This window comes from Nycticebus coucang, chromosome 12, assembly GCF_027406575.1.
Source record: "Nycticebus coucang isolate mNycCou1 chromosome 12, mNycCou1.pri, whole genome shotgun sequence".
In the NCBI taxonomy this organism is placed as follows: Eukaryota; Metazoa; Chordata; class Mammalia; order Primates; family Lorisidae; genus Nycticebus; species Nycticebus coucang.
The window spans coordinates 98,231,222-98,251,463 of NC_069791.1; the positions used below are offsets into that span (position 1 = coordinate 98,231,222).

Below are 20,242 nucleotides of genomic sequence, written 5' to 3' on the forward strand. Positions count from 1 at the left end.
CTATTTTTATATGTTCCTTAAGCAAACCTAATATCCTTATGCACTTTATATGGATTCAGGGTGATGATACTTCTCAGGCTGCCTGCCTCTAAAGAGGCTCCTTGTCATTCAGATGAAGAAATGCCATGTTTACTTGTATATCCACAAGTGTGTCCTGAAGTGTTCCAAGGTCCGGGCTAGGTGCTGACAATGCCAAATTACTATATGTGGTAGCTGCCCAAGCTGTAGGCAAGCACTGAAATCTCAGAGTCACAACTCATTTGTCCCCAGATGGCCAAGTCTGGAAGCACCATAGAGGCTCTGCTTGTGTTAGGTGAAGGGATAAACAACAGATCTCAAAGGGTCGCTACTTCAAGGCCCACACTGTGTCTAGATATGACATTGGGTTTATTGACATCACACAATTTGCTCTATCTGTGATGTACCTCAATGAGTCAAATCCTGCAAGCCCTGTGTTAGCTGCTTCATTTTTTCTGAATTCATATTCTTTTCTTTTCTTTTTTTCTTTTTTTTGTAGAGACAGAGTCTCACTTTATGGCCCTCGGTAGAGTGCCATGGCATTACACAGCTCACAGCAACCTCCAACTCCTGGGCTTACGCGATTCTCTTGCCTCAGCCTCCCAAGTAGCTGGGACTACAACGCTCAGCTATTTTTTGGTTGCAGTTTGGCTGGGGCCGGGTTTGAACCCACCACTCTCAGTATATGGGGCCGGCGCCTTACCGACTGAGCCACAGGCGCTGCCCTATATTCTTTTCTTAATCCTTACCATCTTAGAGATCATTAGTGGCTACAAGATGCCATCTAGGCTGGTCCCAGTGTGGTGGTACTTACAACTAATTGATCACAACCAGTTACACATTGCTTTGTTCCTTCTCCACTCTCTTTCACTTGACTAGCCTAAGAATAGAATAAAATTATCTAAAATTCAACTCATGAAGGAAGAGTGGGACAATTCAGAGACCTGGGTGACTTTTTAGCAGGTAATATAATGGAGCAAATACTTAGAAATTAAAATAGCTCAGCGGCTAGGGTGCCAGCCCACATACACCAGAGCTGGCGGGTCCGAACCCAACCCAGGCCTGCCAAACAACGACAACTACAACCAAAAAATAGCCAGGTGTTGTGGTGGACACCTGTAGACCCAGCTACTTGGGAGGCTGAGGCAAGAGAATCGCTTAAGCCCAAGAGTTTGAGGTTGCTGTGAGCTGTAATGCCACGGCACTCTACCCAGGGCAACAGCTGGAGGCTCTGTCTCAAAAAACAAACAAACAGAACTTTTGAAACTTGTGTGCCCATCTTACATTTTAGGGTCTAAATTTTAGTGATAGAAAGGTGTATCCCAAATAATCTTTCCAACTCTGAAAGGAAATCTACTCTTCCATTAGAAGTTCTAATTCAGGCTCAGCGCCTGTGGCTCAAGCAGCTAAGGTGCCAGCCACATACACCTGAGCAGGCGGGTTTGAATCCAGCCCAGGCCCGCCAAACAACAATGATGGCTGCAAACAAACAAACAAACAAAAACAAGCATTATGGCAAGCAGCTGTAATCCCAGGTACTTGGGAGGTGGAGGCAGGAGAATCGCTTGAGCCCCTAGGAATTGGGAGGTTGCTGTGAGCTATGATGCTACGGCACTCTACCTAGGGTGAAAGCTTGAGGCTCTGTCTCAAAAAAAAAGCTAATTCAGTTGACTTCACCTTTGAAGGAACAGACCAGTTATATTCAGTAAGCATCAAAAATTATCCAGCATGGACCAGGCATAGTGGTTCATGCCTATAATCCTAGCACTCTGGGAGGCCAAGGGGGTGGATTGCCTGAGCTCAGGAGGTCGAAAGCAGCCTGAGCAAGAGCGAGACCTCATCTCAAAAAAATAGCCAGGTGTTGTGGTGGGTGCCTGTAGTCACAGCTACTTGGGAGGCTGAAGCAAGAGTATCACTTGAGCCCATGAGTTTGAAGTTGCTGTGAGCTATGACACGACAGGACTCTACCAAGGGTGACAAAGTAAGACTGTCTCGAAAAACAAAAATTACCCAGCATGTCCTGTCATTTATTTTTTGACATGCCTACGAATGACTTGAGAACATCATCTTGTTTTAATTTCATATTGTTTTAGTCACTGTCATGTAACAGATTGGCCCCAATCAGGTTAGTAATAAAAATTACTAACGTTGATGGCCAAGACAGTTGGCCTCTCGTTGTGGCAGTGAGGATTGCTTTAACAACTGTACATCACATTTATTGCATGTACAATTTGCCAGAAATGCTATGCCTCTTTCATGAGTTAGCTCAGGTTCCTAATAGGTTTTAATATTTTAGACTCAGTTTTGCAGGGTTGGAAAGGAGACTTTAGAAAATTAACTCGCTGAAGATCTAATCCCAGGCAGTTTGAATCTGAAACTGAATCCTTACTGGTTTGTCTCTTAGTGGAGTGAGTGAACACTTATACATCAAATAAAGTTGCAAGGGGAAAATGAAAAATACGGTAGTATTTAGGGTCTCGGTTATAGGAGTTTGTTGTTTTGCTGCCATCAGATTACATGAGAGGATCTGAACTGACTTTCAGGCATTTTATAGGAGAACAGCAAGGTTCTATTAGCATTAAGCAGGCATTGATGGTTTGGGGGGTTTTTTTGTTTGTTTTTTTGAAATGGGGTCTTGCTAGGTTATCCAGGCGGACAGAAAGTGGCCAATCACAGATGAGATCGTAACTCACTGCAACCTCAAACTTCTGGGCCGAAGGGATCCTCTTGCCTCAGCCTCCAGAGTAGCTGGGAATATAGGTGTGCCCTACCACACCTGGCTACTGATGGGTTTTCGATCAAAATTCACACTCCCTGTGGGGTCCCCAAAGTGAAAGTACAAAGTTTGGGGTTCATGGTGTCCCCAGGTACCTAGCAAAAGAAAATGAAAATCTAGAGCAACTCTTTGTTTTCCTTTTTTTTTTTTTTTAAGTCTCAAGCTGTTGCCCTGCATAGAGTACTGTAGCGGCATAACTCACAGCAACCTCTAACTCTTGGGCTCAAGCGATCCTCTTGGCTCAGTTTTTTCTATTTTAGTAGAGGAGGGGCGTCTCGCTTTTGCTCAGGCTGGTCTCGAACTTGTGAGCTCAAGCAATCCACTTGCCTCGGCCTCCAGGAGTGTGACGATTACACGAGAGCCACCACGCCCATCCTCTGTTTTCCTTTTAGAGACCAGGTCTCGCTCTGTCACCTAGGCTGGAACACTGTGTTGTGATCATAGCTCACCACATCCTGGAACTCCTACGCTCAAGCAATCCTCCCACCTTGGCCTCCCAGGGTGCTGGAGTTACAGGCTTGAGTCCAGTCTCAGCAACTCATTTTAAATTCAGGCCTGAAAGTATTAACACGGATAGCATTACAAGCAACACTAAGTGAACAGCCTGAGCCAAGAGGCAATCAAGACTACAGGCAGAGTCAGTCCTGCAAAAAGCTGCAGGTACTGCAATTATTATGAGATACAAAAGAAAAAATCTTAAAGATAAATAAGTGGTTGAAAGTATACCAGTAGAACTATAACGAAATCAAATAGGACAAAACCCTAACAGATGGGTTCAAAAGATTATGCATTGCTGGAAATAAACAGTAAGATCCAAATAAGTCACATCAAACGTCCCGAGAGCGGGAGGCCAACGTTGCGTCTCTGGGATGAAAGGACGGGGGCTCGGAAGGCCACTCTGGGCGGAAACCGGCAGGTGCCTGTATGTACCGAGGCCTCAGGGCACAGCAGGCAGCACTGTCCCGGGTCGGGCGGGAAACGCCCTGCGGCCGGAAAGGCAACTCAGCAGCCCTACCGCTCGGACCGCCCCGCCCGGCTCGGCTGCTCTGCCTGATCGATGCCGGCTTCCCCGGACGGCACGGCGCCTGCGCCCCCTGGCGGCGCTGCGGGGCACCGCAAGACGCTCGGGCACCGCCCCCTCCGGCGGCCGGCGGGACTTCCGGCGGGTGAGTGACAGGCGCAGCATCAGCATCAGCATCAGCGGCAGAGGCTGAGCCCTGAGGCGGCGGTGGCGGCTGGGAGAGTCAACCGGCCGCGGCCTGCAGGACCCGAAGCAGCCAGGGCGGGCCGGGCGCGCCGGCCGAACAGCTAGCCGCGCTGGCGGCGGCGGTGGCTGCGATGATGGAGATCCAGATGGACGAGGGCGGCGGCGTGGTGGTGTACCAGGACGACTACTGCTCCGGCTCGGTGATGTCGGAGCGGGTGTCGGGCCTGGCGGGCTCCATCTACCGCGAATTCGAGCGCCTCATCCACTGCTACGACGAGGAGGTGGTCAAGGAGCTCATGCCGCTCGTGGTGAACGTGCTGGAGAACCTGGACTCGGTGCTCAGCGAGAACCAGGAGCACGAGGTGGAGCTGGAGCTGCTGCGGGAGGACAACGAGCAGCTGCTCACCCAGTACGAGCGCGAGAAGGCGCTGCGCAGGCAGGCCGAGGAGGTGCGTGGGCCGCCGCCGGGACGCGCCCGACCCGCCCGGAACCCGCCCTGGCCCCTCTGCCCGCCCACCCGGCCCGGGGCCCCTGTCGCCCCGGCCCCCTCCTCGTGCTCCGGGACCCCTGCCGTCCCGGGCCCCTCTGCCCGGCCCGGCTCCCTCCGGGACGCCCATCACCCTGGGAACCCCATCACCCTGGTCCCCTCCGTCCGGCCCGGCCCGAGACCCTCCCTGGCTGTGAGTCCCTCCTCCCGGCCCAGAGCTTCCGCGGAGAGCTCACCCTCCTGACAGGCCTCCCTATCTACCCTCCTTCCCACCCTCCTCTGCTTCCAAGACAGTTCCTTTTGCTCTTGGCGTGTGTTTGGGGCCAAGCCAGTTTCCCAGATCCCAGTAACTACCTCTGTTCACTGCTGCAATTCTAAGCCCTCCCAGAAAAGGGATTTATGATTTTCGTATGGTGCTGTAGCAAGAAGAGGTCTGTTGATGTCAGAAGACCTTTTCCTTGTCCCTACTCCAGTATTTTGAAGGTCTGTAACATGGGTGAATTTGGTGATGGATGTAAACACAGAGCCAAAACCGCAGTCAGGCTGGTTCTGTCACTAGGTGAATGACTCCAGGTCTGTGGAGGTGATTTCTTTGCCCTTTGATTCCTTCAGTTGGTAAGATTATTAGCTGATGGGGCGGCGCCTGTGGCTCAGTGAGTAGGGCGCCGGCCCCATATGCCGAGGGTAGCGGGTTCAAACCCAGCCCCGGCCAAACTGCAACAAAAAAATAGCCGGGCGTTGTGGTGGGTGCCTGTAGTCCCAGCTGCTCGGGAGGCTGAGGCAAGAGAATCGCATAAGCCCGAGAGTTAGAGGTGGCTGTGAGCTGTGTGACGCCACGGCACTCTACCCGAGGGCGGTACAGTGAGACTCTGTCTCTACAAAAAAAAAAAAAAAAGATTATTAGCTGATGAACATAAGGCTGAGAAACTTCACTATGGCTTCTGAGGAGATAATAGTAGAATTGTGAAATATTCAGTTATGTTCTGGGATGTTTCCATAACCTGGATTTCGCTTATTTGTGAACCAGTTAGGAGAATGGTGCACTGTAGGGAATACCACTTAACTTCATTCATCCGCCCTCAGATATCTAGCTCTATTTGGCAGACCTGGAGCCTCGCCCTTTGTGGAAAATGTCAGCAGAGTGAAGTAGATTCAGGGAGTGTGAGTTCTCAGCCCTGCTTTGCCTCTGTGACCTTGGCCACATCACTGGCCTGCTCCAGGTTTTGATTTTCCATCAATCAGAGGAATGAATTTCCCTACGTGATCTCTAAACTCAGAGATTCTGTTACTCTAGGAGTTAGGTATGCTCTTTATGAATAGGAAACATCTTACTAAATGAGTTTAAATTCCTTTTCAATTAATTCGGCTTAACGTATTCTTTAGTATTAAAAAGATTGTTTCAGTATCTTGGCTTTTTCTTAAACCAATGTGATTTATGCTCTAGTTTTGTTTAAAGCCTGTTTATAAAAAATAACAGTATCCCATACCATTTTTACTTACTGTGCTTCATTTCCCTTTTGGGTTTCATGTCTGTTGAGAGATTGTTCTAATAAAGATTAGAATGCTGGGCGGCGCCTGTGGCTCAGTCGGTGGGGCGCCGGCCCCATGTACTGAGGGTGGCGGGTTCAAACCCGACCCCTGCCAAACTGCAACCAAAAATAGCCGGGCGTTGTGGCGGGCGCCTGTAGTCCCAACTACTCGGGAGGCTGAGGCAAGAGAATCACTTAAGCCCAGGAGTTGGAGGTTGCTGTGAGCTGTGTGAGGCCACGGCACTCTACTGAGGGCCATAAAGTGAGACTCTGTCTCTACAAAAAAAAAAAAAAAAAAAAAGATTAGAATGCCTGGGCTCCCCTAAAACTTATTTAAACTCCTAATTTAAGGGGATTTTAGAGCTCAGAGTGACCCTAGGCATTTTACTGGAAAGGGAACTGTCCCAGAGAAGTAGAAGGGCTGAGCCAAGATCACGTGCCCCAGAGTCATTGGGCCAGGATGCAGAGTGACTGCCGCTGCTGTGCTACACTGCAGGACATCAGAGGGCTGCTCCTTAGAAGTCTGGATTGCTAGGGCTCCCCTTGCCCAGCCATAAAGCTGTGGCTGCCTTCTTTGTGCTGGGCGCTGCCTTTCACTTCTCTTACCATTCTCAGTGCCCATTTGATACCTGACTGAGGTTTCAAGTGGGTTTCTTTTCTTTCACTGTGTACCTATATGGTCCATACAGTGGGTAAGAAGGAACTAAGGAGGAAATCAAGGTGGACAAGCTTAAGGCTGAGAATTATAACCTTATATTTTAAAAAGTAACTCGGCATGGATTAGTCATTCAGCTCTGTCCCATGACCGTGTGCAGCCACCTACAAGTGCACCTCTGACCTCTTAGGCTCACGCTGGACTAAGAGCTGGGGGTTGTCAACTAGGTTGCCTTTAGGCCGAGACACCATTGCCCCAGCAATCTGGAGACCTGCTCAGAGGGCTTCCTGAGCAGAGCCTCAAGCAGACAGATGCTTAGCTTGGAAGCTTTGATTAAATGCTAATGGCATGTCCTTGGAAAGACCTCGGGTCTTCACACGTAAAGAAAAAGACTCAACATTGTGAACAGTTGACATGCTTGCTCCTTTATTGACTCAAGCTGATATTTGCTTACAGTTTTGTGGAAAAGACCACTGTACACTATGGGTCGACTTCTATTTCTAGGCAGAGACTCGTGGTCACATAGATGTATGTCTGGTAACACAAGATCTGGATGTCATAGGCTGCGGGCTTGCCTTGGTACTATTCCAACAGGAGCTCCTGGGTGAGCTATCAGTGGAAGCTCTAGCCTAACCATTCTGCTCCCAAGGTTTAGTCAGAACCAGGTAACCTGAGCCTTCTGAGCAGACAGAGCTTACCTCGGGTAGAGCAAACAATCTAGTTCTTGCCCATGATAACTACAGTGAGAGGTTCTGAGTGTGTTCTCACACTGGGTGGCTGGTTTCATCAGAGTGATGGTAGCTAAAAATGGTGGGATCTGGGGAGGGGCCAGGCCATGGAATCCTCAGGAGCTTTACATACCGTGCCATTGGCCTCTTCCCCTCTCTGGGTGATGATGGCTGCCTCTATACAGTGAGTGAGTGAGTAGTTGGAGACATGGCAAGTCGGTTTCATCTCAGGTGCCAGCTGCCATCGTTTTGCTCCTTATTGACTCAAGCAGATATTCCCTTCCAGTTTTGTAGGAAAGACCACGGTGCACTGTGGGTCGACTTCTATTTCTAGCCGTCACATAGGCTGCAGGCTCCAGAGGAGCTCCTGTTGGAATAGTTTGTTGTTTGCCTGGAGAGCTGTGACAGGCACATTTGTCAGGGTCAGGGCAGAGCCCATGATGGGTTCTTGGGGCAGCCTTGAATGGTGCAGTTCTGATACAAAGTTTTTAAAATCCCTCATGTTCTTTCCCACTATAATGGAAGGTGGGCTGGAGGGATGGACTGTTAAGGGTGCCAAGGGAGTAGATGCCCCTCCCTGCTCATGGCCCCATGTGACCTCAGGGAGGAGTGTGCAGAGCCACTGTGTCCGCCACACATAGGCAGGAAGCACACAGCCCTTTTCCTTGCAGTAATCAATCACTTATGAAGGAGAAAAGTAATGTTTCAGAGATAGCATGTGAGTATTAAGGGTCATTATTTGCCTTAAAGTATGAAATCTCATTCCTAAAGAAATTGCTAATAACACCCCCAACTCTTCTCAAGCAACACAAGGGGATATTGTATCGATAAGACAAACATGTATTTTTGCTGCTAATCCGATGACATGATGCTGTAGAAGGAAAGCATCCAAATGGAGAGAAGATTTATTCAAAACTTATTTTTCTTAAATATTTTTTTCAAAACTTATTTTTTCCTAGTTAAATAAAAGTAATTTATTTCACAGAAGAACATTTGGATAGGATTAAGTTGAAAAAACAAATACTAGGGTGGCGCCTATGGCTCAGTGAGTAAGGCGCCGGCCCCATATGCCGAGGGTGGTGGGTTCAAACCCAGCCCCGGCCAAACTGCAACCGAAAAATAGCCGGGCGTTGTGGCGGGCGCCTGTAGTCCCAGCTGCTCGGGAGGCTGAGGCAAGAGAATCGCGTAAGCCCAAGAGTTAGAGGTTGCTGTGAGCCGTGTGATGCCACGGCACTCTACCTGAGGGCGGTACAGTGAGACTCTGTCCCTACAAAAAAAAAAAAAAGAAAAAACAAATACTATAATCCTATAGAGATTATTATTTTCTTTATCATTTTGCTTATTTTGATTATTATTATTCACTTTTTTGTATAAGTAAATTAATACATTGAATCAGAAGTTTTTACTCTAATTTCCCGTATTACAAATAGTAAATTCTCCGCTGCTTGATCAGTATATGTGATACCTTCTTTTGCCAGGTTGTAATGTTAAGAACAGTTTTTAACATCTTTAAAAAAAATTTTTTTTTTCTTTTTGTAGAGGAAGCTGTTAGAACGTGGTGGCCAGACCCGCCTTTCCTAGTTGCCTTTTAAAGTTGGTCCAGGCTGGGCTGGGTGGCTCCTGCCTGTAATCCTGACACCTCACCTGCAGGGTGAGGCAGGTGGATCACCTAAGCTCAGGAGTTTGAGACCAGCCTGAGCAAGACCCCGACTCTACTGAAAATAGAAAAATTAGTTGGGCTTTGTGGCAGGTGCCTGTAGTCTCAGCTACTCAGGAGACTAAGGCAGGAGGATGGCTTGAGCCCAAGATTTGAAGTTGCTGTGAGCAGTGATGGCACAGTACTCCACCCAGGATGACATAAATAAAAAGTTCGTTCACTGACAAATAATAATAAAGTTTGTTCACTGGAGCTGTACCAGAGTCACCAGGGGTATACCCCTCTCCCTAACAAGTGGAAACAATTAGGTGTAGAAGTCATGAGCAAAGGTGCTTCCCAGCTGGTGGAAAGCACAGAGGAGATGCCCACAGTGGCCCAGAGCTGAAGCCCTGCTGCTGCACTTCTTGCTGTCCTGGTGGCCACTGTCAAGCACTGATAGAAGTCAGTTCTTTGAAATTAGGATTTCTAAACTAAATTTGTTTCATTTTTAAGGTTTTTAAAAACTCTCTTGAAGTAATACATAAGTTGCAAAAATAATACCCCTCACCCAGATTCCCAAATGTGGGCATTTTCCTACATTGATTTTTCTCTCTCACTCTGCTAATGCTTTTGGGTCCTGTGTGTCCCTACAGTCTCCTTTATGCTGGGGTGGTTCCCCATTCTCTGGTCTTTGCAACTTAAATAGTCGACAGCACACATCAGTCTGGTGCTCAGTCACTTTGGCACATGTCCTCATACTCGGCAGGAGGGTTCTGCTGGGTCCCCACCAGTACAAGATGGGCTTCTGGGGAAAGGCATGAGGATTAAGATGGATGCCTTTCCTGGGCGGCGCCTGTGGCTCAGTGAGTAGGGCACCGGCCCCATATACCAACGGTGGCGATTTTGATTCTGTCTCTTAAAAAAAAAGATGGGTGCCTTTCCTTAGGTTCCTATTTACTTCCGGGGTGGGAAGATGACCTGTTAATGTATGAAAATAACTGCAGAATATACACCCAGGAGTGCCATCCAGAGCAGCCCACCTTTCTGGACTTGTCTTCCTTTGCTCCATTGAATCAGGTCCCAAGGCCCTCCTCGCTATCTCCTATGTCCAGTCATTCACTAGGTCCTGCAGTCCTTTCCTTTGCTACACTCCCTTCAGTCCCTGCCACTCCCCCAACCCCTCACTGTCACTTCCCCACTCCTGTTTATCAGTGACTCAGCACAGAATTCCAAGTGCCAGGCAGGGGGTATTAGCTCCTTGCTCTCCATAAAATGAGAGTAGGTGGAGTGACCAGATAGGCCCCAGTCTGGAAACCCTTCTCCCTAGCCTCCCTTCCCTCTGGCCTCTCCCAGGTCCCATGCTCCCTGCCCCAAGGATCCCCTCCATACATACTGCTCCACCCTCAGGGTTTTACTGGCTGCCTCGGTGGCGGCCGGTGGACTCTCTAGTATCTGATGGTGTGCAATGGGTGCAGAGAAGTAAATGAGTAAGTAAATGGTCCCAATAGCCCACCGTACCTGGGGAGCTGGACTCCTTCTGTGCCTCGCCCAAGAATCACCAAGTGTAGCTGTTTCCTGCTTAGAGAAAGGGGTGGCACCCTCTGGTTCATTCAGCCCCAAGCCTATTCTTTTCTCACTCATTCCATGTGGTGTCATCTGTATGTATGGATGGGAAGGGAAAGGTGGCTTTCCTCTGCCTCTCTGCACATCTCATCAAGCTAACTGTTCAGTGACTGATCTGTCCAACAGAACTTTCTTTCAAAATGTTTTGTGCTATCCAGTTGAGTAACTCTGACCACATGGGGCCATAGAGCAATTCAAGTATGGCTCACGGAATTGCGTTTTCTGTTGTATTTCATTTTAACTAATTTAAGTCGAAGTCCTCAAGTGTGGCTAGGACTGCCTTAAGGCCAAGGAATAACATTTCTTTTTTTCTTTTCTTTCTTTTTTTTTAGAGACAGAGTCTCACTTTGTTGCCCTCAGTAGAGTGCCATAGCGTCACAGCTCACAGCAACCTCCAGCTCTTGGGCTTAGGTGATTCTCTTGCCTCAGCCTCCCACGTAGCTGGGACTACAGGCACCTGCCCCAACGCCCAGCTATTGTTTGTTGCAGTTTGGCTGGGGCTGGGTTTGAACCTGCCACCCTCAGTATATGGGGCCAGCACCCTACCCACTGAGCCACAGGCGCCGCCCAGGAATAGCATTTCTAAATTACTCAGCTTTAGGCAAGAAAGGATGCTTAAAAGGTGGGCCTGTTTCTTTTTCAATGAACATATTCCATAAAGGGGAAATCCCAAAGCAGAGTTTTGGTACAGAAGACCAGATAGAATAAAATTGTGGGGTGGAGGGAAATGAATGTCTGTTTAGGAAACAGCAGAAAAGTGGCGAAATTGTTAAAAAGCCAAGAAAAGCCTGGCATGAAATCCCTCGTCCCTCACATCGCCTATGCTTAGGGCACAGAATTGAATCTTCATTTTCTTTTCTGCTAGGGGGGCAGGGAGAGAATAATTTTCTTGAGGTATCATTGACATGCCCTGAACTAAACATATTTCATCTACAATTTGATGAGGTTTTATGTGTGTATGAAGCCCTGAGGCCACCTCTACAGTTGATAGTCAGGATACCTATAACCCCAAAGTCTCCCCGCACCTTCCCCTGCTCCCTCCAGCCCAGGTGACCACTGACTTTTTTCTGTCACTGTAGATTAATTTGCTTTTTTCTGGGATTTTATATAAATTGAGTCATGTGACATATATACTTTTTTTGTCTGACTTCTTTCGCTCAGCGTAACAATTTTGAGATTCATCTGGACTATTGTGTGTCAATTCTTTTTTTCCACAGTGACCCAATCACATGAGCATTTGTCCATCCACCTGAGGAGGGTCTAGGAGGCTTCACATAACACACCTTTGTGCTTCTGTCAACTCTGTAAACCAAGACATTCCGTATGGGCTCTTAGAACAGGCACTGCTCAGGGGCAGACATATGTTTGAGCATGCAGAGGACCCAAGAGGCTGCCCCATGTCAGCACTACCATGTCCTAAGAAAGCACCCTAATCAGTCAGGGCTAGAAAAGTCTCACCCCAAAGAAGTAAAATATTTGTGCAGATACTTCCAGCCCATGAAGTCATTAATCAGCGCCTGTTATGGGACAGAGATTTGGGGAGTTTCAAGTTCATTGTGATAGAACCCTTCTCCTTCAGGATGTCCCTCTGTGAAGTAAAAGCCTAAATCCCATACCCCCAACTCCAACTGAATAGACACTCCCCCATGGCCAAGGGGACCCCAGAAAAACCTTAAAATTAAAAGGGAAAAGAGATCAGACACTCTTCAGACAGTAAGGTGTTAAATCATGAATAGGACCTAAGGCCATGCAGGGCAGAGTTTAAATCACCTGCAGACCATCAATGTGCTTAAGAGGTCACCTGAGCTAGCATGTGTTGGCAGCTTGTCTCTAACAGACTTTACCTTCATTCTAAACCTTTACACAAAGCTTTATTTCCTTAACCAATGACAAATCAAAGAATCTTTGAACTCACTGTAACCTGTAATGCCCTACTTTGAGATGTCCTGCCTTTTGGGGCCATATCAATGTACACCTACACCTTTCATGTACTGATTTATGGTTTTATGTATAATCCCAGTCTCTGTGAATGTAGAAAACCAAACTATAACCTGACTTCTGCAGGCAAGTTCTCTCAGGACCCTTTTTAAGGCCATTTACTCCCAGCTAGTGGTCACACAGATTCGGCTCAGAATAAATCTCTTTTAAATTATTTTATAGAGTTTGAGTTTTTTGTTTGTTTGTTAACACCTCCTAGTGGGGATCTGAGAGAGGAATTAGGACATTTAGGTTCTTGTTCTCAACAATGATAGAATTGAGGAATGCCCTTCATTGACGTTTTCTGGAGGCTGGGTGCAGTGCTTCACACTTGTAATCCTAGCACTCTGGGAGGCCGAGGTGGGTGGATTGCCTGAGCTTAGGAGTTTGAGACCAGTCTGAGCAAGAGCGAGACCCTGTCTCTATTTGAAAAAAAAAAAAAAACTAGCTGGATATTGTGGTGGGCGCCTGTAGTCCCAGCTACTCAGGAGACTGAGGCAGGAGGATAGTTTAAGCCCAAGAGTTTGAAGTTGCTGTGAGCTATGATGATGCCACAGCACCCTATCCCGTCCAGAGTCTCACTCTTTTGCCCTGGACGGGGAGACTCTGTCTCAAAAAAAAAGTAAAATAAGACCAGGTGCAGTGGCTCACAAGTGTAATCCCAGCACTCTTGAACGCCAAGGTGCGTGGATTGCCTGAGCTCACAAGTTTGAGACCAGCCAGGACTACAGGTCCCCACCACAATGCCTGGCTATTTTTGGAGCCATCTCATCTCCAAAACTAGCTGGGCATTGTGGCAGGGACCTGTAGTCCCGGCTACTTGGGAGGCTAAGGCAAGAGAATCGCCTGAGCCCAAGAGTTTGAGATTGCTGTGAGTTATGATGCCCTGGCACTCTACCCAGAGCGACAAAGTGAGACTCTGTCTCAAAAAGAAAAAGTTTTCTGGGCGTCAGAACCTTCCATTCTCTACTCCATTTTGAGTTCCTGTTCCCCTGTTCCCCAGCTAGCTGTCTTCTTACATTGCCTTCTCAATGAATAATACCCAAATAAGTTCAAGACTCTGGTCAGTATGTGACACTCTGAGACTCTCTCATGATTAGAATGTTCATTTCTTGGCCAGGCACAGTGGCTCACTCTTGTTATCCAGCCCTCTGGGAGGCCTAGGCAGAAAGAGGTCAGGAGTTCCAGACCTTCCTGAGCAAGAGGGAGACCCCCTTCTCTACTAAAAATAGAAAAATTAGCCAGGCAGGATAGTGTACCCCTATAGGCCCAACTACTCGGGAGGCTGAGGCAGAAGGATTGTGTGAGCCCATGGTACACTAGTTTGGGCAACAGAGTAAGATGCTGTTTCAAAAAAAAAAAAAAATGCTCATTTATTTAAGAACAAGGACCCTTTGTCTACTGAGAAGAGTGAACTGAAGAGTGCTTGGCATGTCTGTCCTCAAATGGAACAAGAAGGAGTCAGGAAGTCTCAGAAGCCAATGTACAACTATTAAGTGCTTTACAGTGTCCACAGAAAAGAAGCCATACTCTGTAAAATAATTTAAAGAGGTTTATTCTGAGCCAGATTTAAGGTCCATGACCCAGAGCCACACCCAAGAAGGCTTGAGCAAGTGAACATGAGTAGTGGGGTTACAGTTTAGTTTTATACATTTCAGGGAGATAGTAGTTATAGGTAAAGTCATAAATCAGTATATGGAGGCATATACTGGTTTTGTCCCAAAAAGGGACATCTCAGAGAGGGAGTGGAGGTTTACAGGTTATAGATGGGTTTAAAGATTCTTTTCTTTTGAGACAGAGCCTCAAGCTATTGCCCTGAGTAGAGTGCTGTGACATCATAGCTCACGGCAACCTCCAACTCCTGGGCTCAAGCGAGTCTCCTGTCTCTGCCTCCCAAGTAGCTGGGACTACAGGGGCCCGCCACAACACCCGGCTAGTTTTTGGTTGCAGCCGTCATTGTTGTTTGGCGGGTCCAGGCTGGATTCAAACCCGCCAGCTCAGGTGTATGTGGCTGGCGCCTTAGCTGCTTGAGCCACAGGCGCTGAGCCCTTTTTTTTTTTTATAAGTGATTCTCTTACCTCGGCCTCCCAAGTAGCTGGGACCACAGGTGCCTGCCACAATGCCTGGCTATTTTTTGGTTGTAGTTGTCGTTGTTTTAGCATCCTCAGTGTATGTGGCTGATGCCCTACTCACTGTGCTATAGGCACTGATCTGGTTTAAAGATTATTTAGCTACAAGAATGGAAAAGCATGAATCCTATGTACTCAATTTTGATATGAGGACAATTAATGACAAGGTTATGGGGGGGAGGAAAAGCAGAAAGAGAACTGAGGGAGGGGGGTGGGGCCTTGGTGTGTGTCACACTTTATGGGGGCAAGAAATGATTGCAAGAGGGACTTTACCTAACAATTGCAATCAGTGTAACCTGGCTTATTGTACCCTCAATGAATCCCCAACAATAAAAAAAATAAAAAATAAAATAACTACAAAAAATAAAAAAAAAGATTATTTAGCTGACAATTGGCTGAAAGAGTTAAGCTCTATCTAAAAGACCAGGAATCGGGCGGCGCCTGTGGCTCAGTTGGTAAGGCGCCGGCCCCATATACCGAGGATGGCGGGTTCAAACCCTGCCCCGGCTGAACTGCAACCAAAAAATAGCTGGGTGTTTTGGTGGGCGCCTGTAGTCCCAGCTACTTGGGAGGCTGAGGCAAGAGAATCGCTTAAGCCCAGGAGTTGGAGGTTGCTGTGAGCTGTGTGAGGCCACGGCACTCTACCGAGGGCCATAAAGTGAGACTCTGTCTCTACTAAAAAAAAAAAAAAAAAAAAAGACCAGGAATCAGTGAAAAAGAAAGCTTAAGATGGGACAGACCCAAGTGGTTTGTTGTGTATATTGAGAACCTGCAGGTAGGTCTTGCATAGCCTTAGGCCTGTTAGTGAGTCACAGAAGACATCTCTAAGAAGGGGAGGAGGGCATGATGAGGCATGTCTGATCTTTTTCTCACGGCTAGCAACTCAGTTTTAGAGATCCCCTTGGCCAGGGTGGTCCAGCCAGTCAGCCTCTTGGGGGCTGGGGCTGGGGTGGGGAGGTAGGGAGGAGGAGGCTTCAGATTTTATTTTAATTCACAAGAATAAAATTTTACTTGAGAATAATTTTTATTTTCTTTTTTTTTGAGAATAATTTTTCTAAGGGATATTTTTCACAAAATTATATTGGGTTTTAGTTTTATCTCCATTTTTTTCTCCCTTTGGACCAACCATATATATTTTTCTCTTAAAAATCAGTGTGTAGCCGGGCGTTATGGCGAGTGCCTGTAGTCCCAGCTACTTGGGAGGCTGAGGCAAGAGAATTGTTTAAGCCCAAGAGCTGGAGGTTGCTGTGAGCTGTGATGGCACAGCACTCTACTGAGGGTGACAAGGTGAGACTCTGTCTCTAAAAAAAAAAGAATTGGGCTCGGCACAGGTAGCTCAAGCAGCTAAGGCGCCAGCCACATACACCAGAGCTGGTGGGTTTGAATCCAGCCCAGGCCTGCCAAACGGCAATGACAACTGCAACCAAAAAATAGCCAGGCATTGTGGCAGATGCCTGTAATCCCAGCTACTTGGGAGGCTGAGGCAAGAGAATCGCTTAAGCCCAGGAGTTGGAGGTTGCTGTGAGCTGTGATGCCACAGCACTCTACCCAGGGTGACGGCTTGAGGCTCTGTCTCAAAAAAAAAAAAAAAAAATCAGTGTGCTGTACGCGGACTGCTAGGACATGTTTCAGGCGGATGCTAGATCAAGTAGCCCCTTTCACATAAACACAAGGAATCTTTGTGTTTATGTGATCCTTACGTTCCCAAGCTCATGGTCCTATGTGTAACACTTGAGTACAGAAATGTCCTTCTCTCTGTCCACGTGCTGCCTATAGGGCTTTGGTAACTCCAGGGCCATTATCCACATATCCCATCTCCTGTGTTTTAGATGCAGGTGGTTACACATTTGTGGGGAATAGAAAGACAGCCCTAAATGCCCCTCCAGTCCTTGGGAGTATTGGACAGTAATGGGGAGTCCATGTTGTACCCTATCAGCCACAGCCTGCATCTCTGCCAATGTAAGATAAAAGACCAGAAAAGAGCATTTTTCTTTTGGAAATTCACTCCATCCCTTACGCCCAGAGAAAGAAATAAACTGATCAATAATGCAAAAGAATGAGCTCTTTGATTCCTCTGGGCGTTCATTCCTAACAAACTAGCCAGAATCAAATTGTTTCCAATTGGTAACCCTGGCCTGACGATATACCAGAGGGAAGGTTTAGGTCTAATATGTTAATTTTAAGTGTCTGCCAGTAAAATATCCGTGGGTTATGAGAGTTACCAGAAGTCTGATGGTTGCACTGTGAAAGAGTGTTTGCCTAGCAATCATGTACACCTTGGGAATCAGGAATACTTGACTCTCCATGTTGTCCTCTTGATTTTATATTTGACTTAAAAAGTCAGTTTACATCTTAACTTTGTTTCTTTTTACAAATAAAAAGGGAGAGATGATCTCATTCTGTGGACTGCTAAGAAAAACTGGCTTGGATTACTAGATTTTGGAAGAGCCTGTGCTCTCAGGTTATTTTGATATGTATCTTGAAATTCAAGAAAAAGCAAGTTATGGGAACAAAAGTTGACTTTAATTTTTTTCCTTTTTTTTTTTTTTAGTTGACTTTAATTTTTAAGCAGAGCACTTTTAGCACTTTTGTTATTTATTTAAGTTTTTTCATGGCAGTTGTCTTGTTACTAGACAAGAGGTTCCGGCCACCTGTCATTGTCAGCCAAATGCAGGGATCAGGTCCAACAAGCTTTATTGGACAGCAGGTTTGGAGAACAGTGAGAACAGCCTCTCCAAAACCGCAGTTTTATACGTGGAAGTTCAAACCAAAAACCATGTTAACCCTTATCTTAAACAATAATAATTAACCATTATCTTAACAATCTTATCTAAACAATAATAATTAACCATTATCTTATATTATTAGTATAACCCATGATCCATATAACAACATTCCAATTCAAAAGTTAATCTCCTAAACCAATTGCCCTAAACTACTCAAGACATACACTTTTAGGTTAAAGTTGAATTTACAAAACCAATCAGACCAGCATGTCGTGTCAGCCCTAGCCTGACTGACTCCATCTTATTCTTACTACATGTGCTTTCAGTCTGACGTCAGACTGAACCTATCTTAAAAATATATCTTTTTTTTTTCTTTTTTTGTAGAGACAGAGTCTCACTTTATGGCCCTCGGTAGAGTGCCGTGGCATCACGTAGCTCACAGCAACCTCCAACTCCTGGGCTTAAGCGATTCTCTTGCCTCAGCCTCCCGAGTAGCTGGGACTACAGGCGCCCGCCACAACACCCGACTATTTTTTGGTTGCAGTTCAGCCAGGGCCGGGTTTAAACCCACCACCCTCGGTATATGGGACCGGCGCCTTACCGACTGAGCCACAGGCACCACCCCTTAAAAATATATCTTAAAAAAAAACAAAACACTTCTGGAAAAGGGATCCTGTGGCGTGTTGGTATTTAGAAGTAATAACTGGGTATTTCATATCCACACTGTAAGGGATAGACAGCTGGTGCATAGACGCAAGTCATTGATGTTTGGAGTACTCAGAAGATGTGCCCCAAGGTGGCCTCATGCATCTTTGTGTTACCAAGTACTGGGTGACATTCTGATTAGACCTGGTTATTCAGATGATTTCAAACAAACTCTAACCTTGTAGCACATGTAATTAGTACATGTACAACAAATTTTCTGTTTGCTATAGTCACACCCTCAGTAGATATTTGGGGCTGAGATAGTACTTAAGATACTTCCTTAAGAAATACTACGCTGTGTTTCTAATAGGAAGTTTTTATTTTTTTTACAATCTAGTACCATGCAAGCTCACTCAACACAAATGCTGATAGTTAAAATTGTATATTTTTCTCAATTCCATTCATATTTTCTTATAGTCAGATTCTACTTTATTTTAGACAGTCTCATTTTGTTGCCCCGGCTAGTTAGAATACCATGGCATCAGCCTAGTTTATGGCAACCTCAAACTCTTGGGCTCAAGAGATCTTCTTACCTGTCCCTAATAGCTGGGACTACAGGGCCCCACCAGGATACCTGGCTAGTTTTTTCTATTTTATTTCCCTCTTGCTCAGGCTGGTTGCAAAGTCTTTTTTTTGAGACAGACCCTTAAGCTGTCGCCCTGGGTAGAGTGCTGTGGTGTCACAGCTCACAGCAACCTCCAACTCCTAGGCTCAAGCAAGTCTCTTGTCTCCGCCTCCCAAGTAGCTGGGACTACAGGCGCCCACCACAACACCTGGCTATTTTTTGGTTGCAGCCGTCATACTTGTTTGGCAGGCCCGAGCTGGATTCAAACCCACCAGCTCAGGTGTATGTGGCTGGCACCCTAGCCATTGAGCCACAGGTGCCGAGCCTTTTTTTTTTTGAGACAGAGAGTCTCACTATGTTGCCCTCGATAGAGTGCCGTGGCGTCACAGCTCGTAGTAACCTCTAACTCTTGGGCTTAAGCAATTCTCTTGCCTTAGCCTCCCAAGTAGCTGGGACTATAGGCACTCACCACAAGGCCCGCTTAGGGTCTCAAAGTCTTTTTTTTTTTTTTTTTTTTTTTGTGGTTTTTGGCCGGGGCTGGGTTTGAACCCGCCACCTCTGGCATATGGGACCGGCGCCCTACTCCTTGAGCCACAGGCGCCGCCCCGGGTCTCAAAGTCTTGACCTAAGTAATCCTCCCACCTCATCCTCCCAGAGTGTTAGTTATAGGTGTGAGCCACCACCCCTGGTCAGTTAGATTCTACTTTAAAGAAAGCTTTGTAGTTCCCCAACAATAAAAAAAAAAGAAAGAAAGAAAGAAAGCTTTGTAAACTTAACATTAGGCTCTGCCTTACCATATTATTCCTTACCACTGGAAGTTCTTGATTCTCTTAAATCTAAAGCAAATGATCTGTAAATAAGTATACTTTGCACTTCTCTGAAAATATCTACTGAATTTTTGTGACTTGAACTAAGCCAGTTAATAAAGCTTGCTGCCAATACTCCTCCCCCAGCTCCCTATCTGGAGTTTGATAGAACTTGGATTCTATCCTTCTGTCCTCACTTGGTGCATTTAATGCCAGCCAAGGAAAGCCTTTTTTCTCACAGCCTCTCCTGTGCTTGCTTCCCATGCTCAAGGTGATGTTTGCTTCATCCCAAATCTGTCCCTGAAGGTGAAAAGCAGAGGCTGAGCATGTCTGGTCTCAGCCAGACCCTGCTTCTTCTCACTGTATGTCCCTTATCATATTTGATGGAAATTGCATTGCATGTTCAAGTGAGGTGAAATGGTTGGCTTGCATTTTTGTTAACTAAAATTTTCTTAATGATTGGAATAATTTCTTCAACAGGGGGGAAAAAGAAGTTCTTTTAGACAGTAAAAAGTGGTCTTGGTGGCATCTCTAATCCCTCAGAGCCCTTGCAAGTCCCTCCCATTGCAGCTGATATGATGCTGGTCCACGGGCTACCACTGGGAAGCTGAGCAGTGGGGAGTGAGGGCCTGGCTGAGGCCATGGCCCTTTAGTCTGTTGGTGGTCCCTTGTGTG

The 20,242-nt window shown here is 46.6% G+C and overlaps 1 protein-coding gene across 13 annotated transcripts in view; it reads left to right on the forward strand.

Moving 5' to 3' along the window:
- The first annotated feature begins 3,613 nt into the window (after positions 1 to 3,613).
- MAPK8IP3 (mitogen-activated protein kinase 8 interacting protein 3) overlaps positions 3,614 to 20,242 on the forward strand; it is a 59,282-nt gene continuing 42,653 nt past the window's right edge. For 5 of the 13 annotated variants that reach the window (XM_053557832.1, XM_053557833.1, XM_053557837.1 and 2 more), the window contains exon 1: positions 3,617 to 4,450. In XM_053557832.1, the coding sequence (XP_053413807.1) occupies positions 4,133 to 4,450 (318 nt within the window). In that variant the 5' untranslated portion in view covers positions 3,617 to 4,132. Of the gene's footprint in view, positions 4,451 to 20,242 lie in introns of all 13 variants that reach the window. The other 8 variants (XM_053557835.1, XM_053557836.1, XM_053557843.1 and 5 more) reach the window with 6 other exon arrangements.